At 62.8% G+C, this 16,809-nt stretch overlaps 1 protein-coding gene across 7 annotated transcripts; it reads right to left on the bottom strand.

Annotated features, from left to right (window-relative positions):
• Positions 1–579: 579 nt before the first annotated feature.
• Positions 580–16,521, bottom strand: WIPF2 (WAS/WASL interacting protein family member 2). 7 transcript variants are annotated; one of them, XM_082070723.1, is made up of 12 exons: positions 16,421–16,495; positions 15,378–15,707; positions 7,746–9,178; positions 7,280–7,520; positions 6,899–6,976; positions 6,113–6,237; positions 5,505–5,637; positions 5,226–5,345; positions 4,141–4,800; positions 3,071–3,280; positions 2,872–2,973; positions 580–1,809 (listed from the first exon to the last, which is right to left on the bottom strand). In XM_082070723.1, the coding sequence occupies exons 6-12, from the start codon at positions 6,173–6,175 to the stop codon at positions 1,769–1,771; spliced, it is 1,329 nt and encodes a 442-aa protein (XP_081926849.1). In that variant the 5' UTR covers positions 6,176–6,237; positions 6,899–6,976; positions 7,280–7,520; positions 7,746–9,178; positions 15,378–15,707; positions 16,421–16,495; the 3' UTR covers positions 580–1,768. The 7 variants fall into 7 exon arrangements, with proteins under 7 accessions (XP_081926849.1, XP_081926853.1, XP_081926848.1 ...); XM_082070727.1 differs by having other exon boundaries at positions 7,280–7,384; positions 8,903–9,178; XM_082070722.1 differs by having other exon boundaries at positions 7,280–9,178.
• Positions 16,522–16,809: the final 288 nt, after the last annotated feature.

Raw genomic sequence — 16,809 nt, 5'->3', positions numbered from 1 at the left:
GCGCGCCGGGCGTGCCGGGAGTTGTAGGCGGAGCGCGAAGCATGCTGGGAGTTGTAGGCTGAGGTCTCGTTATGCTCCAGCATCCCCAGTCCCGCCTTCCCAGCGCCCCCATCACCCCAATCCCCTTCCCAGCGCCCCCATCACCCCAATCCCCCCTTCCCAGCGCCCCCATCACCCCAATCCCCTTCCCAGTGCCCCCATCACCCCAATCCCCCCTTCCCAGTGCCCCCAGCACCCCAATCCCCCCTTCCCAGCGCCCCCATCACCCCAATCCCCTTCCCAGCGCCCCCATCACCCCAATCCCACCTTCCCAGTGCCCCCAGCACCCCAATCCCACCTCCCATGCTCCCACTGCCTTCCCAGCGATCCCAGTGCCACCGACCCTGTTCTCAGCACCCCCCACCCTGCCTCCCAGTGTTCCCAGTACCAGCCACACTGCAGGAAGATGGGAAGGGCCTGACCCCCTCCCTGGGGCCATAAACCACCCCCAGAAGAGGGGAGAGGTCCCTGGGGAGGCACAGAGCACCCCCTTCCCCCTCAGACATTGCCCTTGCAGACACTTGTATCTTTATTACTTTTATTTAAATGCAATGTCAAGCTCCTCGGTTCTTATTGTGTTCCCTCCTAAAACAGCCCCTCGCTCCCCGGGGAGGGGCAGCCAGCCCTTGGGAAGAACCGTTTCTTTAACCTTTATTTAAACCAAACAGCAGTGCTGGGGGGGGTTGATTCTCCAGAACAACCCACCCCCCTGTGTCCCTCACCCTCGGGGAAAGTTTTCACCTTCATAGAAATAAAAAAGAACAAAAAAAACCCCAAAACAACCCTCAGAACAGTCAGAGGGGAGGGTTTAGTACCCCCGCAGCAAGCCCAACCTTCTTCCTATGGTACAAGCTTTTTACAACGTACAAAAGAGATCAGTAACTACAGTTAATGTCCAGCCCCCCCACCCCGGTACTGCAAGTAAATACAGAGAAACCAGCGCGGTACCAACAGTCGGACAGGGTAGTGTGTAAGGCAAAACAGCAGCCGGAGCCCCCCCGGCATGGGGATGTGCCTCCAGGTCCCTCCCCACCACGTGAGAAACAAGAACAAACGACCCCCCCCATAGTAACAGCATCCCGAGGACAATTAGTGTCTTCCCGTTAAAATGCTCTAGTTTGGTAATTTAGTGTTAAAACCCGGGCGTCTCCTCCTCGTCCCAACCCAGCGGGGTGAAAAGCCAACGGCTGTGGTGGTTTTGGGGTGCGACACTGGGTGACAGTGGGGACGTCCCCCCAAGGGAGCAGAGAGGGGGGATCCCCCCCAAACGCTGTCGGGTTGGTCCCTACTCACCCCCCCGGCTCCTCCACTGGCTCCTGTGCAAAAAAGCAATCGGCCACGCCGGGGTAACGAGGCTCTGGCGGGGTAACGAGGCTCTGGCGGGGTGTCCCTGCTCCCCCGTCACCGTGTCCGTCTCCTGGCCCCGACGAATCAGGCACTGAGCCCCCCCGGTCCCCACTGCTTGGTGTCCACCCCGAGTCCTCATGTCCGGATGGAGGAAAGGACCCACCGGGGCTGCCAGCGTGGTCACCACGTCCCTGGGGAGATGCAAAGATGAGGGGGGGCCCGTGTAGAGCGTGGGGCTGGGGGGGTCTGCTCGTCCAGGGAAAAGCCGCTGGGAGTTTCTCATGCAGGATCCGGGGGGGCTGGGAGGTGGGGAGGGTCCGTCTGAGGATGAGGAGGGAGCTCCTTCTCTCTGCTCGGGAACAATCTGCCTGCGCAGCTCCTTTCACCTGGGGATGGGGGGCAGAGGGGGGGCCCCACGTGTTGCTGCAAGACAAGAAACCCATTGAGACCAGAACCCGCAAGGAAATGGCCGGCACGGCGCGTCCCACACAGAACCAGCGGTCCGGAGCGTCGGGATCCAGCGCGGCCGCTCTCCCCCCTCCACAGCAGCTTCCCCGCGCTCCCCGCTGAGATCTGGAGCCTGGGATTTGCGACTCGAGAGCAGCCGCTGCGGCAGCGGATGGAGAGCTCAGGGCTCTTCAAATCCACATTAAACATTCATGGCTCTAAAAATAAATGAGCATCCCGTTCTCCCCGGAGTCTCCTGCGGGATCCGCAGGGCTGACGTGCAGCAGCAGCTCAGCAAGGGCACTTTGTGCCGTGCCGGCTCTGAGCACGCTGCTCGGGCTCGTCCTGGGATGTGCGGGGGCTCTTTACCCCCCCAGCCCCTGCCCAACAGCAGCTTCAGCCACGGAGGCGGCTGCCGGGTTCGTTTACAACCACCCCAGCACCAAAAACCCTTATCACAGGTGCGAACAAGCCTGGCAGCGTTTCTCTGCACAGGCTCAGCAGGGAAAAGAGGGACAGGTGGGATGGGACACCCACACAGCCCAAATCCTCGGGGACCCCAAGTGGCAGGGGCTGCATTTGGGGCTCAGCACCCCGGGGAGCGTGTGGAGGCCCCAGGGTGACACTGCAGCACAGAAGACGTGGAGCAGGAGCCCAGGGTGGGTCACATCAGCACAATCATAGAATCGTTTTGGTTGGAAAAGCCCCTCAAGATCGAGTCCAGTTGTTCCCCCAGCCCTGGCACTGCCCCATGTCCTGAGAACCTCATGTCCGTCTGTCCAACCCTCCAGGGATGGTGACTCCAGCACTGCCCTGGGCAGCCTGTTCCAATGCCCCACAGCCCTTTGGGGAACAAATTGTTCCCCAGATCCAATATCAACCTGCTCCCCAGGTCCCTCAGCCGCTCCCATCACACTTGTGCTCCAGCCCCTCCCCAAGCTGGTGGCCGTGGCTGCGCTGCTGTCACCTCCTGCCACCCTCGGGAGCACAGGAGGGGGGTTCAGACCCCGCAGGACAGCCGGACACCCCCTCCCTTACCTCTGTTTGTTTTGCTGGGGTAGATTCTCTGGAAGTATTTATATTCTTCTGGGGCTGGGAAGTCTTCAACGGGATGGAAGGAGTATTTGGATTCAAAGTCATCTGCAGAGAACAGGGAAAATGGGCAGGTCAGGGAGGGGGCTCTGGGTGAGCTTCAGCCCCCCGTGGAAATCAGCACCCGCTGTGGGCGCAGACTCACCCAGGAACGCTCTGACGGTGGAGATGGAGTCCCGGTGCCCGTTCCGCACCGGCGGAGGTGGTGGAGGCGGCCCGGCCGGTGTCCTGGTTGGCGGCGGCGGCGGCTTCCCCCGGCTCGGGGGCTCGGCGGAGCCGTGCAGTCTGTAGGGAGGGGGAGGCGGAGGGGCGTCGCGCCCCCCGTTTCGCAGCATCGGCGGAGGAGGCGGCGGCGCTGCAGGGAGAGCTGGGTCAGCGCCTGCCAAGCCGTGGCATCCCCAGGGCAAACCCTCCCTCCGGCAGCGCGGCCAAGGCCGGCCCCGCCGGAGCTTTCCAGGCCGGCGCAGGGATGCTCCTGCGTGCGCACAGCAGAGGTTTTTGCTGCTCGTTCCCAATATCTGCATTCCCCCTCGGCAGCGGCAGCAGCCAGCCCGCTCCCCCAGCTCACCGCCCACCCCGTCACACCGAGGTCGCCCCCTGCACGAGAGGGGAACCCAAGAGCAGCTACAACCCCGCACACACAGGGGTTTGAGGGCAGCGGCTCCACAGGGAGCCAAGAGCTGCGTGCCGGTGCTGGGAAGCCACATCTGCACCAGCACTGAGGTGGTGACGGGACACACGGCCCCTCCGACCCACCTCTCGCTCCTGCCCAACCTCCCAGGGGTGCACAGCGGCAGTTCGCGCTCCTCATTAGGCTAATTACACACAGAGCAGCTCCCCAGCCGTAGCTCAAAGGAGGGATTCTGGCAGGGCCGGAGGGACAGAGCGGCTTGGCAGGGGACCAGGCGGGAGCTGCGGTTGGGATGCAGAGCCCGGAGCGTACGGGGGGGACACTGGGGCAAAGCCACCGTCACTCCCGGCTCCGTGTGCACGGGGGAATCACTGAGTCCAACCATAACCCACCCCGGCACTGCCCCACGTCCCTGAGAATCTCATCTCTGTCTGTTCAACCCTCCGGGGACGGTGACTCCAGCACTGCCCTGGGCAGCCTGTTCTGATGCCCGACAACCCCACAACCCCCTGAAAACCCCCACAGCTTGATCCATCCACCACAGCTGCGAAGGAGCCGGGTCTGGCAGAGCCAATGGTTCTTACCTGCTCCCCGGCTGGGGGGGTCTCTGGCTGGCGGAGGGGGGCGACTGCTCTGGAGAGAGGGGGAGGCTGAGGCGGGCGGCGGCGGCGCCAGCCCCCGCAAGGGACCTGGCGTCTTCCTGTGCAAGGAGTTGTGTCTCTGCGGCAGCTCCGGGGCCGACTCGTTGATGGGGCTGGAAGGGCCATTGGGGACACCGGGAGGTTGCCGATAAGGGGGCGGCGGGGGGGCGAGAGACTGGCCCTGAGCCCCTGACCCTGTTCGGATAGCAACTGGGGAGGGAGGGGGCTTGACGGGCGGCGGGGCAGGGGGTCCGTCCCTGCTGGCGGGCAGTCGCTGTCCCGGGGTGGGCGGCAGGGGTTTCTCCCGGTTGTAGGAGGACACCTTGGTGCCGTGCGCCGGCGGGGGGGCAGGAGGCGCGGTGGCCCGGCGTCCCGGCGGGGGAGGCGGCGGGGCGGACGAGCTGTGCTTCATGCCGGTGCCACCGGCGGTGTTGGGCCGGGAGAGATCCGGCAAGGAGGGTCTCTGCGTGCGCGGCAGCTCCGGCGGGGACGCCCGGCTGTTGTCGGCATCGTCTTGAGGTCGGTTGTTGCTGGCTGGCACCGGGGGCCTGGGGGCGGCTGCTCTGGAACCGGGGACTTGCAGGGTTTGCTTAGCGGAGCTGTCTGCAGGGAAGGAAAGCGGAGTTACCAGTCAGGCACAGCACAGGAGGCGGCGGGAGCGACGTGTTCCGTCCCTGAGCCGCGCAGGGCAGGCTGCCCGTCGGCCGGGAGGGCCAGACCGCGGGGAATGCTGTCTGGCACTGGCGGGGAGCTGGCACGGCGCTCAGCCACACACGGCTCCTCTCTCACCGCTGCTATTTGCTCTCTGGCTTGCTGGAAGGCAGGTTGCCACAGAAAACAGCAGAGAGAAACGTTCAGCAACACACGCGACTCCCGGTCCCTCCGAGGAGGTTTGTGTCGTAGGAGAGCGCGGCGGGGATGTTGATTTGGGGTCCCCGCCTCTAACCAGCTCAAATCCCCGGGGAAACAAGGCAAGATCCTCAACCCCCAGGGAAACCCCATGCAAACCACAGCCCGCCGGCCATTACCTGCGCCGTCCTTCGCTCCCACGGGTCTGAGCTTGGGGACACCGCCTTGGAAGAGGCCGCCCTTCGGCTGGATTGCAGCTGAGCTGGAGCCGTAGCTGCCGCCACCGCTGCCCTTGGGCTCTGAAAGGAGGCAGAGAGGTTAAGCCCGGTCTTACCAGCTCCTCCAACAAGCAGCTGCTGGAAACCGGACGGGTGAGAGCCCAGCAGCCGTCCTGAAGGGCACAGCAGGACCCAGCGTGGGACTGAGCACCTCTGGGGCCGTGCCAGGCGGGTACTCACTCTCTAGGATTGGCGCGCTCCGGTCATTGATTTGTGTCACTTTTTTTAGCTTGGTCCCTTTACAGATGTCCTGCAGGAGGGCCCCGCGGCCACGCTGCTCCTCTCGGCTCAGTTTCGGCGGCTCTGTGTTCGCCTGGGGACAAGAAGCAGCTCAGCAGGAGCTTGTCTGTGCGTGTGGACATCCTGAATCACAGAGCAGGAGCACCCCACTTCTCTGCGAGCCCCAAGGCCCCCCTGCCAGCAAACTGCCACCTCCGGGGACTCTCATCCAGAGCAACGCGGCTGCCCCAGGAGGTGATGGCCCCATTTTGCAGGGCAAGCTTGAGCTCCTGTCCTACCTAAGCCAACAACACAGCTCAGTTAGAGCCACGTGCAACATCTGCTCTCCCCAAGTCATGGTGGAGCAGAAGACACTAATGTAAAGAAAAGCCACACGTGCCCCTTCCATGGACAGACTCTGCTGCAAGGGAAACTGAGGCACAGCCCGTGGGTCACCCGAAGCTCTTGCAGGCTGGACTTGAGGAGTCCAAAGGCAACGCAGAGGCGCCGGAAAGCAGCGCCATGAGGGACAGGCCGTGTCGCCCCCCCACCAACCCGCAGAGCCCTACCTGACCGAAGGTGGGAGGGGGCGGCGGGCCGGGCGGCGGCGGCGGCGGCGGAGGGATCGGCATCCTGGCCCGGCTCCCGGTGGCTCCGGCTGCTCAGCGCTGGGGACGAGCGCGGTCACTCATTCCTGCGGGGAGGGAGGAGGTGTCAGGGATAGAGGGGAAAGCGGATGAGGAGAATCGCGGCCCCGGGGCTGGCGCGGCAGCACCCTGGGGCTGTTCTCTTCCAGTTGGCTCCAAAGAGCTGCTGGATTCTCCCAACAGCCCGGAGCAGCAGGTCCCAGGACAATATCCCCACCGCAAATCACCTGAGACCCCCCACCCAGCGCAGCACCCGCAGCTGAAACTCAGGACATTTTTCACGCAGCCGTCTTGCCGCGCAGAGCAAACCCGACCGAGCGAACCCTGCGCCATCAGTCCCGCTCCCGCACGTGGAAGCGCGACGGGAGCCCGTCAGCGACACGGCCAGCGCTGGCACGTGTCCCCAGCGGGTCCCTCCAGCCACCGACGCCGCGAAACCTGCCAGACGGATCCCCAAGCGGAACGCAGACGATGCGGCGCAGTGCTGTCCTGCGGCTCGCACCGAGGACAGACGTCCCTGTCCCCAAATAGCCCCAACCGCTCGGATCCCACTTCACTGCCTGTACCCCACTCCGCTCCCCAGCTCCAAAGAACCCCCAAAGCTGTCCAAGCGGGTGTCGAAACAAGCTTTCCCAACCCCGCTCTGGTTACAGCTCAATCTGTCTCATCAGAAACCCAAAACAAATCCATCCTGCACCCGCGGCTCACCCAGAACGGCTCCCGGTCCACGGAGCGCTTCACCGATGGGGCTCTATGGAACCCAGTAGCTCCAGTTGGCACCGGAGACTGGGAACGGAGGAAACGGGGACAGGAAGAGGAGCCTGAATCACCGGAGCTCACCGGACGGGGCCCTGGTGAGCTCGTGGCTCTGACAGCAGCAGCTCGGGCGTCCCGGCAGCACCGGCTCAGGGAATAGGAATGCGGTGACTGGCGGCCTCGCTCGCCACCCCGGCGGTTTCGGGTGCTCGGGGCAGCCCAAGAGGCAGGGGATGAACACCCCGCAGACAGCTTTCCCCAGGAAACCTGTTCCTTATACCTATTAAAGGGCCCACAATAGCAACACGGGGTAAAAACAGGACAGTTTCACACCTGAAGCTTCCAGCTTCTTATCCCCGACCTCCAGGACACCCAACGAGGTGATGGATCCACCCACCGCCACACTGAAAGCTTCGTTATGACCCAGGCGCCCACAACCTTTGAAATGGTTTTATCAGGTATTAAAATCCAGGTCCCTTTTGAGACTTTGCGCTACATAAACTCATGGGAGGCCAGGATGAGAGCGGGTCCGTCCTCACGTCTCAGATGTCCCCACTCGTGTCACAGCAGCAGCCTGAGAACGGGAAGAAGGGACCGGCAGCATCACCGCGATGCCGGCGGCTCCTCTGCCCTTCAGCAAAGCGCCAGCTCTCTGCGGTTCGGGAAGAGAAATAAATAAACCGCCTTTTAATTAAAAGCAGCTCTTCTACCGAGCGAGAAACTCCTCGGCTGCGCACACCCTCATCGCAAAGACGTTCCTCCCTTTATTTTCCAAGTCACTCGAGATCTCGGCCTGTACCTGTCCCATCAAAGCAAGATCAGAGGCGGCTCAGAACGTGCTCGTCGGGGCTGCCGGGACGTGTTGCAACAGGAATGGTTTTTCGCCATGATCCTTCCCACCCCGCGGCGGGATCGCAGGGCCGGGACGGCGCAAACCGGTGCCAGGGCAGAGCGTGACATCGGGGGGACGGCGTGACAACGTGACATGACAACAGGAGGGGACGGGCAGGAGAGCCCCGAGCTTGTTTGAACACCGGCAGCGGGAGGTCATTAGCAGAGATAGAGCTGAGAAATGTGCCAGGTAACGAGACTCCGGCCTCGCTCTCGTGTGTCACAGGCCTGAGCCAGCGCAGGAGCGGTGCCAGCGCTGTCACCTCCGGCCCGCGGGGACAGGAACACCCGCGTCACCCCCCCGCCGCGCTCCTGCTCCTACTCACAGGGTGACACTTCCCACCTCGATGGCACTTGGGGCGACACCAGCCCCTTCAGATGCTCCCGTGACAGGGACACACGGCCTCGCCGGACACAGACAGACGGACGGGGGTTTGTCAGCTGTCAGAAAAAATGTCGGTGCCATGTCTGCGAGGGAAACACATCGTGTGGGTTCCCCCCATTTGCGCTGCTGCCCCACACGTCAAGCAGAGCAGTTGGGGACAATCCCAGTGATCCCTCCCGTGTGCACAGCCAGGGAGGAGAGGGGTATTCTACAAAGAAACCCGTGAGTCGTTATCTCCGCGTGTCTAACGTGCCCTTAGAACCAGCGCTGCACCAAACCCGTGTTTGGATAAACGCTCTGACCTAGAAGAGCGAGAGGAGGGGAGAGAAGAGTTGAAACTAAAGCGGCTCGAGGAGAAACTGGAGCTGAATTTTCCCGAGAAACGGGTCATTTCGTCTCAGCGCACGGCCCCGGTCGCCTTGCTGTGGTTTAACAGCAAAGGTCACATTGAAAAACCGAAATTGAGAGGCACGGAACTCAACACACGGCGGCTGCCGGTTGTTTCACACCGCGAGAAAAGCCGAAGCCTCCGGGTGGGAATGCTGGAGTGATTTGTGGCTTGAAAATACAGCCTGGACCTTTAATGTTCACAAAGACAGACACGGCTGGTAAAGATTAGAGACACAACCCAAATCCTCCAGGAAAAGCAAAAAGAAGGGGGTTCTCCCAGCACTTCTTACCAGCCCTTAACGTCTGGCACATGCCTTGTGGAAACCTTTGAAACAGTGTCGCTCCGACAGACGTTTCTCTGCGTTTCTTCTCCTTTGTTCCTCGTTTCCAGGGATCCTCTCAGCAAACGGGATCCGAGGCTTTGAGGGATTCATACGCCGTGGTTGTGCTTGCGGGGAAAGTGGTTTGAAAGCCCTGAATCGGGGCAGCGAGAGGCACCCGTTAATCAAAGCGCAGAGAACTCGTCTTCGGCGGAGCCAGGAGGGGCAGTTTGTGCGTTAGTTTGCCTTTTAAAATAAAATAAAATAATAATTTTTAAAACCCAATAAACTGCGAGAAAAGCAGGAAGAGGACAAGGTGTGAAAAGCACTTTGGAGGAGAGAGGGTTCGCTGAGATGGAGGTGACCCCGCAGAGCTGGAACCCGACACGGGGCAGCCGTGCATTTCCAGCCAACGCTCCCCTTCCAACCCAGGGTCCAAAACACTATTAAGACCCCAAAACGTTACACTCAGCGTTCCCCTTCTCCTCTAGAACAGGTGAATTAGCCAGACCTGGCGCGGACAGGATGACACGCCACGTTTTTCAGGCGTTTTGCGAGTCCCCGTTTGGCGTGAAGGGAAATGAAATCAACGCCTTTTGCAGGCAGCAGCCCCGGATTCGGCTCATCCCTGGGGTTTGCGCTTTAGCAGGACAGGCAGCGGTGACCTTCAGACGCCGTCAGCGCGTTTCCTCGCTTTTCAGGGGGATTTGGGCGCCGCGGCGGATTTGTATTTCACAGCTGCCGAGGCGAGGCCGCATTTGCAAACCCGAGATGAAGCGGCTCCATCCTTGGGGAGGCAGCGGCTTTGAACTGCAGATCAAGAGGAATTTCCAAGCCTCTGATGTCGGCTGCAGAATGCGGCTGTACCGGTTTGGGGACGACTTCCAAGGCTGGACCTTCTCAAACGCCCTCCCCTCCCGCCCCCGCCTCCACGGGCACCTTTGTTTTCCACCTCTTCCCATCCAAAGCCTCGGTCACCCTTCCAAATTCACAACCCTTCCAAATTCAGAGCCCGCGTCCTCCGCAGCCTGACATTTCTGAGGAGCGAGGGCTTCGGCGGCGCTCGAAGACGCTCCATAAATAATTTATCCTGAAAGACAGCCATCGCAGGATTTAAGGTCATTCAGGCTTTTAAACCAACCGTATCAGCATGCTTTAAGAGAGCGAGCTGCCATCTCGATTTGGAGCGTCTCGAAGAGCCGGCGCATCCCTGCGTGCAGACAGACAGACACACTGCGGCCCCGCGGGACTCAGACGTTCGCTGTGAATTATTAACAACCCACGGTCACTGACAATGCGTTTTTGAACAAAACCCCGGACACAAAAGTTTCTAAACGCCTCGGGGATGAATTCCACAGCCTGTGTCTCCCCAGCCCCGGGACCCCGGAGTCAGGCGGGTCTTTAGCAGCTTCCCAGCGGGCTCAGCTGGGTTGGCTTGGCAGAGGAAACCTTTAATCAGGAGCAAGGAATCGTGTCCTGACATTAGGCAAAGGGAAGAGCAGGAAAAGCCGGTCCCAGGAGGAACCACGGACTTCCCTGCCTCTCCCTGTCCCGTGTGCCAGGCGGGCAGGGAAAGGAAGCCGTGGAGGGAGAGGTGGCACACGGGGGGACGGGCAGGAACCGCGCTGCGCCCCCGCTCTCTCCGAGGGACCCCTCCGATTGTCCGGAGGAAGCGGTGACAGTCGCAGGGACTTCCCGACGTGACCCGCGTGGCTGGGAACAACGCGCCGCCCGGTCCACGCCTGGTGGAGAACAATGCGCCGCCAAATGGAAAGCGGCTCCCGAGCCTGGTGGTGTCAGCGTTCAGATAAAAACATCTGCACGCCAGGGATGACACAGCTCGAGGTGCACGCAAAACCTCGGTGGTTGCAGGAGCGAAGAGCTCCAGCCACATCCAAGAGCCTTTTAAAGCCCCCCAGCGGTGCCAGGACATGCTCATGCCAAACTCATTTAGAGACAAGCGCTAACGAGCTGTGTCTAAGGCTCCCTGCAAGGGCGCAGCGTCAGCCTTTGGTCCCTGCCCGGCTGCGGCGTCGCCAGCAAGGAACACGGAACGAACCCGAGCGTCGCTCAGAACCGACAGCGTGCAAAGTGATCGCTCAACCAGCACCAGACGCTCCGCGGCGCTGAGCTTACGGACGGGAGCAGGAGCCGCGGTCTCCGGCTCCATCCTGCCACCCTGAGTCGAGGCCGCCAGCTGCCGCAGCGTCCGCAGGGCTGCGAAACGCGCAGGGAAACTCTGCTGGGAAGAAAAAGCACGTTAATATCTCCCAGAATCACCCCAGTACGCGAGTGGTCGGGAACAAGCAGAAGCAACGCCAAGGTCTGACATTTCTTCCTCCTCTGCCCTCCAGCGTGGGCTCAACGGGCAGCATTTCCACAAGAGGTCACAGCACCACAAGACCCAACGGGCTGCGTGGGCCATTTAGGAGAAAAGCCAATGGTCTGCCCGGTCCCCAACCTGAGGGGTTTGGTTACAACCGTCAAAAACAAATCCTGGTGGAAGCCCATGAGCTAAACACACACACGCTGCTGCTCTCCGGAGCCCGGCTGGGGAATAAATGTGCCTTTAAAACACGGCAGGACTGGCTCCGGTTTAAACCCCTGCAGCAGCCTCCTGGGTTTAAGCAGAGTGTTTAAACATGCTTAAGACCAACCCGAGCCCCCCCATCCTGCCCTGTGGCCCTTTGGCCCCTTCGCTCACCAGGGCTGGGCCAGGAGCCACCAGAGGGGACAGTCCCCATCATCAGGGTCTCTCCCACCTCCTCACTCCCCTCCTCCTCCTCTGCTTTTGGGGACAGAAACCTCCAGCCCCAGGACCTTGTGTCACCTCTCTCCTGCAGGCCAGAGGTGCTGGGGCTCTGCCCGGCCACCACCTTCCCGCCTCGACGCTTTTGCAAGAGCTGCTCCGAGGAGCGGCCCCAGAGGCGACGAGCGGAGCCCGAGCCTCCCGCTGTTTCCACAAAACGCGGCCAAGTATTCTCAGGGTTTTCCAAGGCAAAGGCCAAGCAGGGATGCGCCCGTTCGCCATCCAGAATACGCAGGGGAAGCGAGGGAGGCAGAGCGCAAGCCGCCGGGAGGCGGCACGGTCCTCGCCGGGGAATAAAGTCACCCCAAAGCCACAACGGCCTCGCGGAAAGGAAGCAGCCACTCAGAAAACCCTAAAAAATTCAATTGGCTAAAGACACGCGTCTTTCCTCTAACTAGGTTGGCACTCAAGAGTCATTAGGGGAAAATTTACAACCTACCGTAGAATAGTCAGCACTTAAGTGTTATTTTGGGACACGCGCTTACGCTTGACGTTTGTGCGAGGGCTTAAAGCTACAGAAATCTCACAAATCCACGCTGCAGGACGGGTAACGGCGGCGGAGCCCTTGGTGGGGGAGGCTGCGGTGAGATCCCCTCGGCGGGGCAGCCGCGGGAGCGCCAAGGAAGCGCCTGTGCGGGTGCCAAGGGGAAGCGGAGCCAAGCGCTGTCAGGGAGAGTTCTCGGCACCGTCGGATCCGCGCTCGGCTGCTCCGCGGGTCGCGGGTGCCAAGAACACGCTGCAAATTCACAGCGGGCGCTGCGGGAGAGGAGGGCTGGCGGTGACACTGGGCTAGGGACGGGGGGGACAGACGGGCGCGCTCAGCGATGGGCTCGGCTGCTCCTTGGGGATGCAGCCCCGTCACCCCCAGCTCCAGGGCAAAGTCACCAGCACCCCCAGGCCACCGAGCCGGGCTCCAGCACAGGCGAGGGGACATTTAGGGTGCTCAGTTGCTTTGGCAAAAGCAGAGACAGGCCCTGGGCATGAGCCAGCGCTGCAGAATGCATTGCTGCAGGAGTGCAAAGTTGCAGGAGCGAGCACGTTGCTGCAGGAGTGAGCGCATTGCTGCAAGAGCAAGTGCATTTTTGCAGGAGTGAGCATGCTGCCGCAGGGGTGCATCGCTGCAGGAGCAAGTGCATTGCTGCAAAAGCTCATCGCTGCAAGAGCAAGCACATTGTTGCAAGAGAGCACACCGCTGCAAGAGCGCATCGCTGCAAGAGATCACATTGATGCAGGAGAGAGTGCGTCGCTGCAAGAGATCACATTGATGCAGGAGAGAGTGCATCGCTGCAGGAGATCACATTGCTGCAGGAGAGAGCGCATCGCTGCAAGAGATCACACTGCTGCAGGAGAGAGCGCATCACTGCAAGAGCGCATCGCTGCAGGAGAGAGCACATCGCTGCAAGAGGTCACATTGATGCAGGAGAGAGCGCATCGCTGCAGGAGATCACACTGATGTAGGAGGGAGGGCATCGCTGCAAGAGCATGCATGGCTGCAGGAGCAAGCCTGGCACCGCAGCAGCACCACAGCAGCAGGTCAGACCCAACAAGGCCACTCGAGCGCAGCAGCACCGACCCCCAGCAACCAGAATCCTGGGGCGCAGGGCCTGGCACGACACCCCCGTCTCCCCAGGGTGCAGACGGCTGAGGCCATGCTGAACCAAGCCAGCCACGCCGAACCGAGCCAGCCACGCCGAACCGAGCCAGCCACGCCGAACCGAGCCAGCCACGCCGAACCGAGCCAGCCACGCCGAACCGAGCCAGCCACGCCGAACCGAGCCAGCCATGCCGAACCGAGCCAGCCACGCCGAACCGAGCAGTGTTTGCTCCTCACCTCCCCTGCTCCTGCCAGGACCGAGATCATGGAGCTCCCCACAAGCCCCCGCACCCACCCAGCAGTTGCTCCCATTCCCCGGCGCTGCCGGAGGGACGTTCTGCGCCGCAGACACGGGGCCGGTGCAGCCGGTCCTGCCGCGCTGCAGGAATTGCCACAGTTCTGTGGGAAACACCAGCGGAAGGACGGGCGGTGGGGACGGGCCGAAGGGACCACAAAGGCACCTGAGCCGCAGCTCCACGCGACCCCGCAGCACATTTTGGCTCCCACAACCACCGCCCCACCGCGAAGTTTGAACCGAAGATGCCGGTTTAGCTCTGGAAAAGACCATTTAATTTTTGAACAGCGAGAAGCGAGTCCTGGGAGCTGCGCTCGTGCCAGAGCCACCCTGGCAAAGCCAACGGCCGAAACCCAAGACGCTCGGCCCCTCGTCAGGAGAGCACTTACCCCCCCGCTCCCTCCTCCCACCTTCGCTCCTCAACAGAAAGCTACTTCTTTGGCAGAGCAGATCTGCCTCCCGTCCAAGCTGCCAGATGTAAGTAAGTAGGTCAGACACGGAGCAGAGTGCTCGAAACGGCGCTTTCAAGTGAAGCAAAGCGGGAAGCGAGCCCTGACCTGGAACGTGCCCCGTCACCTCGGCGCTGGCAGAGCGCGGGGGGACCGGCATGTGTCACCTCGGGGGTAACGCGGCCAAGCAAGGGCGGAAAACCCAACCGCGGCGGAGCAGCGACTCCGCACGGCGACTTTGGTCTCGGGGTCTAACGCCAAAGCCAAAAGCCGTGCGGCACCACACGTCTGCGGCACAACCGCAGAACCAACTTTTAGTGCCACGAACAGACCCAAATCGCTGGGAACGGTGGCAGCGGGCGCGCACCGCGCTCCAGACGGCACCGCTTTGGCGCAGGGCGGGTGACAGCTCCCAGTTTGTTCGCGGTGGTGGGACAAAGCCAAACCTTCCCCCGTCCCCGCGGCACAAAGAGGGGTCTGTGCTCCTGGCCACGGGAACACAGGCTCTGCCTTTGCGTTGCAGCAACGCGGCTGCGAGCGGGAGAGCGCGGCCGCTGGCGCACGGTGTGCCAAGAGGGGACATCTCCGCGGCTGAAACTCCTTGGGGACAAAGACTCGATAAGACGACAACGGCAGCTGGGCTGTGACAAGCAGAGGACGCTGTGACAAGCAGAGGACGCGCTCGCCAGGTAGTTTTGCCCCGGAGAGCTTGTTGGAGCAGGGTGGATTCACACCTCATCTGGAAACCGGCTCGTTGGGCGGCGGAGACGGGAGCCAGGTCAGATTAAGCCCTCGCTGGCAGCCGCCAGCGGGACAGCGACGCTCACAGCAGAGATCAGGCCAGACCCGCGCGGCCGAGCCTGCCAAAGGTAAAATGAGGCCGATTCGGGACGGCGGCGCCGCTCTGAGGGTCCCGCTCAGCCTGCGGTTCGTCGCAATGGTTCTTATGCACAAGCTCTGCCTGCACCGGTTCCCGGCGACACCTTCCCAGCCCGTGTTGGGAACCGCGGAGCGGGGGAGTCACGAGGAGCTCAGCACACACAGGGACCCGTCAGCTGAGGGTCAGGAGGCAGCCGGCGACTCCTCCCGATGCTCAACGGCAACGGGGATTCAAGTTAAACCCCTGAATAGTCTGTTTCTGAGCGGCGCGTGTAGAATAAAAGGATGCGGTACAACCCAGCTCTGCGCTCGCTGCTTCTCCGTGACAAACACAAACCAAGCGACACCCCGATGGGCGCAGAGGGGACACGGAGGGGAGCAGGGGGAGCCACGCACACCCAAACAGGCACAAACCGCACCGATCCTGCTGAGTCCCGGCCGGGGAAAGGCTGCGGCTGCTCACGGTTACAGCACCGCCGCTCTCCCTCCGTCCCAAAGGGAAAACAATCAGCTACTTATTGGCGTCTGCTCGCGGCTCCGGAGGGGTCTGGAGTGCAAAGCTGCAGCTGGAATTCGGTCCTCAAGGCCGGACGGCGACGTGGGCGGGCGGGGAGCGGGGCGGCGCAGCCACGGCGTGTTTGCCCGGAGCAGGAGGGGCAGATCGGCTCCACCGGGCGCTTTATCCGCCGCCCCGCGCTCCAGTTTGCGCAGGTAGATGCTGCTCAGGTCCCAGTTTGCCTGGACCCGGCCTAGAGGAGAGACTGGACTTGGGGACCCCAGGCCTGGCCTGGGAGAATCATCCCCCCGCCCCAGGACAGCGGGACCGGCCCCAAACCCCCCAGAGCAGAACCGGCCCCAAATCCCTCAGAGCAACAAAACCGGCCACGACCCCCCCAGAGCAGAACCGGCCCCAAATCCCTCAGAGCAGCAGAACCGGCCCCAAACCCCCCAGAGCAGAACCGGCCCCAAACCCCCCAGAGCAGAACCGGCCCCAAATCCCTCAGAGCAGCAGAACCGGCCCCAAACCCCCCAGAGCAGAACCGGCCCCAAACCCCCCAGAGCAGAACCGGCCCCAAACCCCCCAGAGCAGCTGAACCGGCCACAACCTCCAGAGCAGCTGAACCGGCCACGACCCCCAGAGTTCACACAGAGACCCCTGGGGAGGGGGCGAAGGGAAGAACGGGACAAGGACCTTCCCGTGACATGGGGAGAGCAGAAGGAGGGGGAAAATCTCGCCGGGATCCTCGGAGATCCCCGCACCACCCTCTGCCCATCCCGAGCACGGGGGGTCCCGGCCGCACCGCGGCCTCCCCTGGAACCCCCCGCCCAGCCCAGCGCACCCGGCCCCGGGCGCCCCACAGCCGGTCCCCGGCTCCTCACAGGCCCCCGTACCCCGCCCCGAGGCCCCGCAGGCCGCGGCCCCGGCCCCCCCGGCCCCCCCGGCCGGTGCCCCCGCGCTCACCCGCCGCCTCCTCCCGCCGCACCCGGAAACGCGGCCCCGCGGCGCCGTCCGGCCGACAGCCGCCGCCAAACAAAATGGCGGCCCTCGCCCCTTCCTGCGTCTGCGCCGGCCGGACCGGATGTGGGCGGGGCACGGCGGGGCCGCGGCGCCATGCCGGGGAGGTCGGGCGGACATTGTGGGAAGCGGCGCAGGCCTGCGGGGGTGCCATCTTGGGAAGGTCGAGAGCGCCCGGTTCCGCGGACGAACAGAGGAGCGAGGGGGGCTCCGTGCCGCCCGGGGGTGATTCCCCGCACCGGGTCGAGCCGCCGCTGCACGCCGGAGGTGCCGCGGCCCAGCGCGGTTACCGCCGCGAGCTCCGCCATGTTGGGAAGGTCGGACGGAACACTGGC

The sequence above is a fragment of the Streptopelia decaocto genome (genome assembly GCF_964273445.1).
Source record: "Streptopelia decaocto genome assembly, chromosome: 22".
NCBI classification, from domain to species: domain Eukaryota; kingdom Metazoa; phylum Chordata; class Aves; order Columbiformes; family Columbidae; genus Streptopelia; species Streptopelia decaocto.
This window is presented reverse-complemented; position numbering and strand designations above follow the sequence as displayed.